General features: G+C 34.9%; 2 protein-coding genes across 3 annotated transcripts in view; one reads left to right on the forward strand and one right to left on the reverse strand.

Moving 5' to 3' along the window:
- LOC107619411 (sucrose transport protein SUC2) overlaps positions 1 to 1,333 on the reverse strand; it is a gene marked incomplete in the record, with an annotated part of 3,130 nt that extends 1,797 nt beyond the window's left edge. The window contains 1 exon segment of the mRNA XM_016321696.2: positions 1 to 1,333. Within this exon segment, the coding sequence (XP_016177182.1) occupies positions 1 to 1,024 (1,024 nt within the window).
- On the forward strand, positions 1,881 to 5,649 carry LOC107616337 (protein FAR1-RELATED SEQUENCE 1-like). Of its 2 annotated transcripts, none has more exons than XM_021110724.1 (3): positions 1,881 to 2,325; positions 2,487 to 2,579; positions 3,345 to 5,649. In XM_021110724.1, the coding sequence occupies exon 3, from the start codon at positions 4,753 to 4,755 to the stop codon at positions 5,629 to 5,631; it is 879 nt and encodes a 292-aa protein (XP_020966383.1). In that variant the 5' UTR covers positions 1,881 to 2,325; positions 2,487 to 2,579; positions 3,345 to 4,752; the 3' UTR covers positions 5,632 to 5,649. The 2 variants fall into 2 exon arrangements, with proteins under 2 accessions (XP_020966383.1, XP_020966384.1); XM_021110725.1 differs by having other exon boundaries at positions 1,884 to 1,989.

A 10,567-nucleotide genomic window follows, 5' to 3' on the forward strand; every position in this document is an offset into this window, starting at 1 on the left:
CCAACGACGCGGCACCCGCCACAATGGAATTCAACATCATGCCCAACGCACCCGCGTGCACCCCCATAGTGTACACCCTCTCCTTCTTATCCTGCGCACCGTACACTTCAACCCCCATCCAATCAGTGTTGTACAGTAAAAACGGAAACCACGCGAACCAATTGAAACACGTCACCAACAATAGGATCCACATTGGTCTCTTGAGTTCCCGCAAAGCACCGAATAATTCCCCAATCCCTCCCTTCCCGCCATTTCCAACTGAATCCGTTATTCGTAACGGTTTTTCCTTAACGTACGTAACAGTAACAGTTACCAGCACTAGCTGAATCGCAACGGCGAAGAGGAAGCACGTCTTCACGTCCGCGCAGTACTCGTCGCACGATGCCGTTTTTGTGAACGGTAGCACGCGGTGGATTCCGCCGGAGGATCCCGCCGCGGAGCCGAGGATGTTCCCGGCGGCTGTGAAGAGCGTGTAGAAGGCGTAACCGGTTCTGGTCTTGCTGTGGTCTCCGGCGGCGAGGTCGGCGATGAAGGCGCGGCACGGTCCCTGGAGGAGGTTGTTGGCAAAGTCGATAATCCAGAAGCCGACGATGAAAACGGCAATGGTGCGAGGGCGGAGGTTGGCTTCGTCGGAGTTACCAAGGAAATGGCCTAGGTCTGCAGCGTAGCCGATGAGGAAGGAGGCGAAGACAACGGATAGGGTTCCGGCGATAATGAAGGGGCGGCGGGGGCCGAAGCGGGAGGTGCAGCGGTCGCTATAGAAACCAACGAGGGGCTGGACGATGATGCCGGAGATAGGGCCGCAGAGCCAGATGAAGGAAACCCACATGTGAGGGGTTCCGAGTATTTGGACGTAGGGTGTGAGTATGGTGAGCTGTAGGGCCCACACGAATTGTATGCCTACGGCGAGGGTCGCGACGGTGATGATCTTACGTAGAGGGCTAGACAGCTGATTAGTCGGTGGAGCAACCGGAACTTCCTCCGCATGAGGAGGATGAAGTTTGGTGGCACTGACAGACTCCATTTATAAAAGGTTTATTCTATTACTCCTAAAAATTGGTACATAAAGTTTTTGTTTCCAAAAATTGCTCACTCAACTTCTGAATGTGCATGAATGATACATGGTTTGAACTTCGGGTTTTTTTTTTTCTTTTTTTTTTATTGAATTTGAGTGGAGAGGGTGAAGTATGTGCTTGCGTATAATGAGAAAGAGCCAAATGTTATGGAGATATGCATGGATTTTATATGCACTCAAATATGTGTCGCCAATATAGACTGAGTGCACGTTATAGTCTGACTACGGTTTCATATTTAACTAGTGGTGTCATTTTCTGTGGCTCTCGCAAATAATGATTTGTTTGTTTTGTAGTTACTAGTTGTTATTTTCATGTTTGAATGGAGTTGCAAGGGCGTTAGTGAATTGCTTCGAGTTCAGTTAGAGTTAAAGGACATGTGGGGATGTCGTTAACAATTTAACATCATACAAGTTCAATTTGAACTCCACACTTTAACATCACTCAAGTTCCAGTCTGAGTTGAGTTAGGTAAAATTGTTGTTGATCTCTTTGAAGTTTCAGTTCTGATTACAAGCGGGACCAACCAAGCCAATGGACCATAAACTGATGGTAATATGTTCCCACTTGTGTGTAGGCATACACCAATATTTCACATGCATATTTTCTAGCCTAATACGCCAAATTAAGTATATCTTTAAGCTATCTCTTAAGTTCTTTTTCAATAATTTGAAATAAAAGGTACTGCTGGTATATTAGGCGAGTGGAAATTAGACTAAAGCTTATGGAAGACGTAAAATCTACAGCTTAATCACTGGGTTGATTATCAATTACCATTTACCAACATTATTCAAAGTTGGCTAACGAGAGAGTTGACAATTTCAGGGTAAATTTAATTGGCGGCCACTCCAATGAAGCCATAAAAAATGACTGCTGAATCTGAAAGCTGGACCATTAGATGCATTTTGAGATTTAAGGTTGTATGGACACGTGTCTTTTTTATGGACCAAAAATTGAAGTTGGTGCATCATAATTTTTCTATTTTGATTTGATATGTTAAATAAATCTGGTTGAACCGACTTAAAAATAAACCGGTTTATGACAATAATTAAATTTAATTTTAATTTTTTATTAATTATGAGCTGGTAATTGGTAATGGTATATCCCATTCCCGCCTTCTCTCTGACCTAGCAATTTCCAAAACCTTTAATCCCGCTCTCCCACTAATGAGCTATCAAGTTTCAAAATTCTCAATCCCACCTTTTCTCACTCTCTTCTCTGAGCTATCAAGGGTTAAAGATCAGAAAAAGAAGGTAAAATTTGTTGGAATTTTTTGTAATAATTTTTTGAAAGAAATAATGTAAGTGGTGTTTCTACGGTAAGAGATAAGTTCAGTGATAATTTTGAATGAATCCAGTATTTTTCTAATTTATGTCCCTTCCACCACTAAATATTTTATGGTCCTCTCTTGCAGGAGGTATAACCATGGTGTAAATCTCGTCATTATTGACACTCTGCCCTCCACAGCGTGGTTCTCTTCGATAATCGTTGCCACATCTTTCATCAGGTAGACATCCACGAACTTATTCTGTATTCACTTTTTTCCAACAAAAGTGAAGTAATGGATGTCTATATTTTTAATTTTTTTTCTATTCTAATTATTGTTGTGTTCTTGGTTTGGTTAATAATTGATAATTTATAATTTGTTATTGTAATGACTAATTGTTAAGTTATTCTTTCTAATTAATAATAGCAATTTATATTGCTGAACTTTAATCATTGATATAAATCTTAATTTGCAAACTATTTACTTGTTTCGGATTTGTAGTGATTCTTGATTGACATTGAGCCTAATTTTAGCCAAACACATCAGGAATAAATTTTATTTTTATATATTCTAAAGTGTACTCTTTCATATTAGATGTGAGCGGTGATAAAACATCATAAATAAATTTTTTAAATTAACAAAATTTGTTGACAAATTCGTTGCCACAATAGGGTTGTGAGGATAGTGTTTCATGGCTTTGGGAGGTGGAAATAAATAGCCTTCCAAAAAATTTGTAAAATCTTTACTTGCTTAAAGTTGTGCATATTCAACAATAATCCTTATAATAATATAAATTAATATTCATTTTATTTTATCATAATATAACTTATCACAATATAATTATAATTTATATATTTTTTTATCCTTATTCTAAAAAGGAGCAATTGTCCTCTGAAATTTATTAGACTTAATCTTAATTGAATGAATAGGGTAATGTTATATTATATACATATTTATCTTGATATTAAATTGCACATCGATATATTTTATTTATGTAATTTTCAGATAGAGATGGAAACTACAGAAGCGGGTTCAGCTAATGACGATGATGGTAGCTTGGACCAAGAGATAGGAACAAAAAAATGTCAATGTGGTGACTGCAAGCAGTGTGGAGTTGTTACTGTTGAAGATATTATCAATCATATATTTTCAACATTTGAGGTAGCATATGATATGTATGTGAGATATGCCAAATGTGTGGGTTTTGGAGTTTGGAAAGGCCACTTTGTGAAAACTAAAGATGGTTGTTACTCAAAGCGAAAGTTCTTTTGTAACAAGGCCGGATTGAGAGAGAAGAAATACTATGACAATGTTTCACGAAAAAGGGAACAAAGGGCTGAGACACAAACTAATTGTCAAGCTAAATTGTATTTATACTTTGATAAAAGTGCAAATGTTTGGAGGGTTAAGAATTTGTTCGATGAACATAACCATGACTTAGTACCACAATGCATGGTTCACCTAATTCCGAACCATCGGCAGTTGACTGATGCAAACAAGGCACAAGCTGACATCATGCATATGTATGGTGTGCCAACATCTCAAATTATGGGGTTTATGGCTGGTCAAGCTGGTGGGTATGCCAGAGCTAATTTTACAAAGAAAGATTTAGATAACCACATTGATAGGAGTCGACGGTTACGCATTTTAGGCGGTGACGCCAACATTAACCATAAGCTACCTGTTTGGAAAGGCTGACGTTGACCCGATGGCTATGGCACGATATAGTTCAACTACGGAGGATCGGTTAGGTAGCTTATTTTGGGCCGATAGAATATGTCGAGCTGATTATCAATATTTTGGTGATGTCCTTGCGTTTGATGCCACATACAATACAAGAAACTTTTGGTAATCTTTTTTGGGAGTAACCATCACAGGCAAACGTGTATATTTGAGTTTTCCATACTTGACAATGAAATGGCATCCACATACAAGTGGCTACTAGCTAATTTTTTGGAGGTTATGATGAACAAGCATCTTAAAATTGTTGTGACTAATGCAGATGAGGCTATGAAAGAGGCTATTAATGAGATTTTTCCAAATACAACTCATAGATTGTGCGGATGGCATCTTCAAAAAAAATGCTACTTTGAGAATCAAGGACCCAGGCTTATGTGAATCATTTAAAAAGTTTATTTATGCCAAGTGGGATGTTGATGAATTTGAGGAGGAATGGTCAAAATTAGTTGAAGAGTTTAGTGGTAGAGACACGTCATGGATTGACAAATAATATGAAAACAAAGAAAGTTGGGCTAGGGCGTTTCTTTGGGATAAATTTTGTGCTGGTTTTAGAACCACTTCACGATGCGAAGGCATTAACAACTTCATAAAAAGATTTGTTCATTCAAGGGACAGCATTTTAGAGTTGGTGGAGAATCTTGAACAGGCTCTACGAGATTATCGCAACAATGAGATGGTTGCTCAATTCAAGACAATCAATTCTGATCCTGTTTTGACAACTGGCTTACAGTCTCTCAAACTTTGTGCTGCAAACATCTACACTAGAGAGATATTCAAACTAGTGAGGAAGCAAATTGAAGAAGTGATTTCTTTAGACATTATATATAGTCAGCCCCTTTCCACAACTATGGTATATAAGATTTGTGCTTTTCAAAAGAGAGTCAAAATATTTATAGTTGTATATGATCGCAATGAGAAGAAATTAGAGTGTGAATGCTGTCATTGGGATCATGAAGGGTATCCTTGTAGTCATATGTTGTGTGTGCTGAGACGAGAGGATATAGATGAATTGCCAAAAAGTCTAATTCTAAAAAGATGGACTCGAGATGCAAAAAAGTATACTAATGATCAAATAGTCGAAAGCACTGCAAATGATGCTAAAAAAAGTTTTTTAATGAGATATGGTGCTATGTCAGTTGCCACAATGTGGATGTCATTTCTTGCAGCTCAAGAAGTTTCACTTTTTGGTGATACAATGAATGAAGTGACTAGATGGACCAAAGATCTAGAGAAAAAGTGCAGCATTAAAAAACAAAATGGGATTACTGATGTATTGCATCCTGTTGCTGAATTTGTTGGTGATCTTTGTGTCGCTAAGACTAAAGGTACACCCAAACTCAAGAAGAGTGAAACTAGAAAAAGGTCATGTTCAAATTGCCTCATGAAGGGTCATACAAAGAGGCATTGTCCAAAATTGGTTGATGAAGGTGACCGGAGCCATGACCATGTCCCTTTTCGATGTACAAACACAGATGAGGTTATTTATGCAATGATTGCTAAATTTTGTTTTTTGAAACAAATTTTATCAATTATTTTCATATCAATATGTTAATCATATTTATTCTCGTAGCATGGTTAAATGTTTTGGTTGTGTAATTCCATCTACGTATAGATGTAATAAGTAAGAAAATGTGACATTAGACTGTAATGAATTATTTTTTTATTTATTTTGACATGTTTGATAGGTAGCAAAAGAGACTTCTGGTGCCACTAGGAGTGACAATAATGGGCGCAATTGTACTGCAGATTCTAGTACTAAGCTCATGGGTTCTCAATCAAATTTGGTAGAGGCGGGTATAGGAACGTTTTCAGGAGTCCAATTTTATCCAACTCCTAGTAACTTGTTCCAAATACCACAGGGAGTAGTAGTTGGCCAACCAACCACTCTGCAAAATATTAGACATCAATGGCTCTTACAGGTAAAAATTATTTGTATTTTGTGCTTTAACCTCTACAAAATAATTCTTCATGCTTTTTGACATAACCATTGATATGTTTATATAGGCCATGAAAGCTAGGAATACTTGGAAGCAATAATAAAAAATAACTTTATTTGCAGAGCAGATGAAATTTTTGCTTCTAAGATGTTACATGATGTTACATTGTCTTCCTAAATCTTTTATTCCAATGTTTTTAGTATGCAAACTGTGCAGATATTTTATCCCTTTTTAATTTATTTTTGTTAAATGAAATTGTACTCACGTTATTGGTTCAATGAATTCTGTTGATTGTGTTGTAATATTTGATATGGAGATTCTTGTGGGTAGTTATTGGTTTAATGAATTCTGATGGTTGTGTTGTAATATTTGATATGGAGATTCTTGTGGGCAGTAACTCTAATGAATTGTACTCAGTAATATTGTTGAACCTTTATTATTTCTTTATTATTTAGATGCTTAGATCAACCACTCTAACAAGATAATACCATGAGTGCATGACTTACAAACTTTGATGAATTATCTTCATCAATGTTTTTTTTTTATATTGTATATTCAAATGCAAAATGACTTTTGTAGTAAAATTTTTTCTTAAAAAGATTGAACGAACCAATCCAATTGCAAATGTATTTTTCTAATAAAAGAGTTGTTATAAAAATAAAGTAAAGAAACCAATCCAAATGAACATCTAAATCACATCATCATTACTTATGAGTTTTTCTTAGCATAAAAATTCTCTCATTCATCCATAGTAAAAAATAACAACTTGAACTAGCTAAAAGTATATAAGAGTTAGCAGCGACAAAACACAAGATAATAAAGACAATTACATTTCCACAATTTTAGAAATTATATAGTTAACATGGAATCTAGAAGATTACACTCTAAGACTGGACCCTAGAAGATTACACTCTAAGACTGAGTGACATTCTTGGGCATCTTCTTATTCCAATTTTCAATAGCAAGTCTTTAAATGTCTTCTCTCTTTGGATTGTGAGGTCCATACACCAAGTCTATGGCCATCCTTACTCTACTGTATTCGTTGACCACCTAATATTTAAGGCGTATACCTCCATCGTTACATTGAGAGAGATGTTATAAAAACAAAAAAAATTATAGTATATAATGCAAATTGGAGCAGGTGATCATACCGGTATGGCACCACGCCACCATAGATGACAGAGTGTCTGCCATTGCGCAACTCACACACCACAGTCATTGCTTAAAAAACAAGAGTTTCATTATTTTTGACAAAAAATTAATGCCTCTTCCATCAAAGAATTAAATTTAAGCAGTTAACTTACATGGTTTGTATAATTTTAATCATATCATGTGTTAAGTAATTGGTTTATGATACTTACGATTGAGCATCTTGTTGTGGCACCTCTGGCTCTTGAAATTTGAACTTTGAAACCATCAACCTTTCAGTATTATCTGATTGGTAAAACCAATCGTCCAACAGTAAATTCTCCAAGAAAGAAATCTGAAAATCAAAGTACACAATTTGACATGGGATTGGTTTCATAATCAAAACAGAGATATATTTTTGAAGGTTAAAAGTCCATTGAACACACCACATCATATATTGTCTTCATCCTCTCATGCCTTTATTTTGAGCACTTTAGAGAGTCTAGATATGTAATCAATCCTCTACTTTTTTCCACAACTACTAGGAACCAATGATCCTTAACATTAATAGGTATGTATATCTGTGTCATTAGGTTAAATCATTTATTACTTACAAGGATAAAAATAAATTATTTTTTGCCACTGTTGAAATAACTCATCAAGGTAGTCTATTACCTTATAGAGGTCTTCAACCTTGCTCATAAAATTTATTTTAATGTATTCCATTGTTCCAACAGAAATACCTCGTTGTTGGAGTACTATTTGCTATAAGATATTGACAATAACAAGAGTAATATGAAATCAAAGCATAACTCAAACTATTTTTGGATAATAAATAAATGATGACCATAATCAAAAGCAATGTGATTTATGCCATTAGAAACTTACAACAAAAGTAGTTGGGAAGAACCATTTGTTGCCTTCCACTGTAACTGCTGCATGTTTCGTAAGCATTGATGCCACCAGATTCAAAACCTACAGTTTATGAGCCAGAAATTGTCGGTCATCAATCAAATTTAGCAGAGTCAAAAAGGTATATCACATGACTTCCTTCATGACGTTATCTCCAACCCGATCTTTCGGACAAAGGGTCATCAATGCTTCCCGGATTCCACAACAATGTTCATTAGGCACAAGAATCTCTCTATTAATAACACAATTGCAGGTTATATCTCATGAAATAAGCGTTTGATTCCAAATCTCCAAAATCAGTAGAAGTAACCTACTTGGGGTCATAATCAGTTCCAAAGATGTAGGCAACAATAGCCAACTCACTCTCCATGAAAACTATTTCCGATGTTGGCTGAAATGCCACCTCCAAGCACTAAAAATTTGGATAGAAACATGTATTAGTATTTGAAACAGAGACATAGAGTACTTACCGCATCAGGATACAAGGAAAAGGGGAGAATATTACCATAGGCATCTCATCACCATACATGTTCACCAAATCATGGGATTCGTATAGCCATAGGCGTCCTCGTTGTAGTTTAAAGTCTCTACGTGTGGAGATTTTTTTCTACAAGATGCAAGTTCTACGTCAAAGAGGATTTTTAACATAAAAAAACTGAAAAAAATAACGAATAATCTCTTTGCCTATTTAAATATTATTTATAGATATATCCTATTCTTTTAAGAGTAAAACACAGGAGTGTAGAGCGTTTAATTAAGTACTTGTAATTGCTTAATTTTGTTTTTTTTTTTCAATTTTGTCTTAAAATCTTAAAATCTGACTTTCATTTCATTTTTTTTCACATCAAATCATCGATAATAATTTAAATAAAGTAAAAAGTGAGATGATGTTATCTACATATCAAAGGACAAAATTGGTTTCTATTTTTGTTTTTAGGATTTTGTGAATCAGAAAAGGGATGTAAAATTCGAATTTCCCACTGTTTTCAATTTCTTTAGGGAAAAAACCCATGTCAGAAGATGAACATCCAAATCAAGCCAACTAATTGAGTTTCTAACCTTAATCGATGATGTTGCTTTATAACTTCTGCTTTTAGTGGTACTCTTATGCCGTTTCAAGCTAGTGTTTTTGCTGATTTCATTATCACTCAACGGACTGGATGGTTTGCAATCTAGTTCGTGCTTTTGAGCCAAAGGACACCTTGTTGATTTTTGATGCAATGGAGCCTTTGTTGTGGTTGTATGAGCTATCACTGGTGGAGGCAGTCCACTCACGGTAATCTTCTCATCAGCATTAGCATCATCAGCATGAACAGCGACAGATCTAGGTCCAGATGAAACAATGGCCAAGATTGCATCGATCTTTTTTCCTTGGTCGCTTATTGTGGAGGATAAAGTACGAATCTCCTCAGAAACAATGGTTCGAACGAACTTTGTAAGGGAGTCACTGAAGGAAGTCGTTTCCTTGAAACACAAACGAGAGCATCAGAAGTTACACCAAATAAAAACTATAAAAACAGAAATAGATTTGATAACAACATCTAATGAGACAATAGAAATAGATTTCATCACAATACTTTTGAAAACTCACATCTCCAAATGGCAACATTAATTGTTGGAGTGCAATGCAGAAGATGAGTACCAACACACCAACGCAGAAGAAGGAACAAGACAAGCAGAGAGAAATTTAGGTCCAAAATCTAATTTGGATAACATACTAATTTCTGATTTTTCTTTAAAAAATAAACAACTCAATACAATAAAAAATTGTTTCGGTAAATTTTTAAAATAGATTTTTTTGAGTGATTTTTTAAAATTTTTTAATAAAATTATATCAATTTATGTTGTAAATTTAATCTCATAAAAAATAAATTGATGCTAATTTTTAGATATAAGAGTAAATTTGCTATGAAATAATATTATAAATTTAATATCAACACTTAATTAGAGAAACAATAATAAAATTCACATCAAATAATATTCTAAATGCCATCTCAAGAACAAATTAACTTTTGATTTTAAGTTTACAAATAATCATACATGAAGTGATATTCTGTATTTAATTCAAATTACTAATTAATAGATGTATAAGAGTATATTTCATATCAAAATTAGGATAAACTACCTACATAAATTAAATACATAAAAATATTACTTCTATCATTTCATACCAAAAATGATATGTATATCTTCCAAAGCCTATTTTTATGGGAATTGAATTAGGGCAATTCGAATTACAATTTTCAGTAATAATTTGAATTAGGTTGATTAGATTTACTAAGAGTCGTTGAGATGGGCATAAATTGAATTAGACATGCAATAGATAAATCGAATCAAGGTGATCATATTTATGCATGGTTGGAATTTTTCCTAATAAATCGAAGTAGCCTAAATCGATTTACCTTGTTGGAGAGCTACATGCATAAATCGAATTAGGTTAGATAAATTTACTATAGTTTTCAGCAGCATATATAAATGAAGGCTAGCTAATTCGATTTAATAGGGAACAAG

The sequence above is a fragment of the Arachis ipaensis genome, chromosome B09, assembly GCF_000816755.2.
Source record: "Arachis ipaensis cultivar K30076 chromosome B09, Araip1.1, whole genome shotgun sequence".
Classification (NCBI taxonomy): Eukaryota; Viridiplantae; Streptophyta; class Magnoliopsida; order Fabales; family Fabaceae; genus Arachis; species Arachis ipaensis.

What these genes read in the sequence shown, in the direction of transcription:
- LOC107616337 (XM_021110724.1), top strand. Translation starts at nt 4,753, where the DNA reads ATGGTTGCTCAATTCAAGACAATCAATTCTGATCCTGTTTTGACAACT.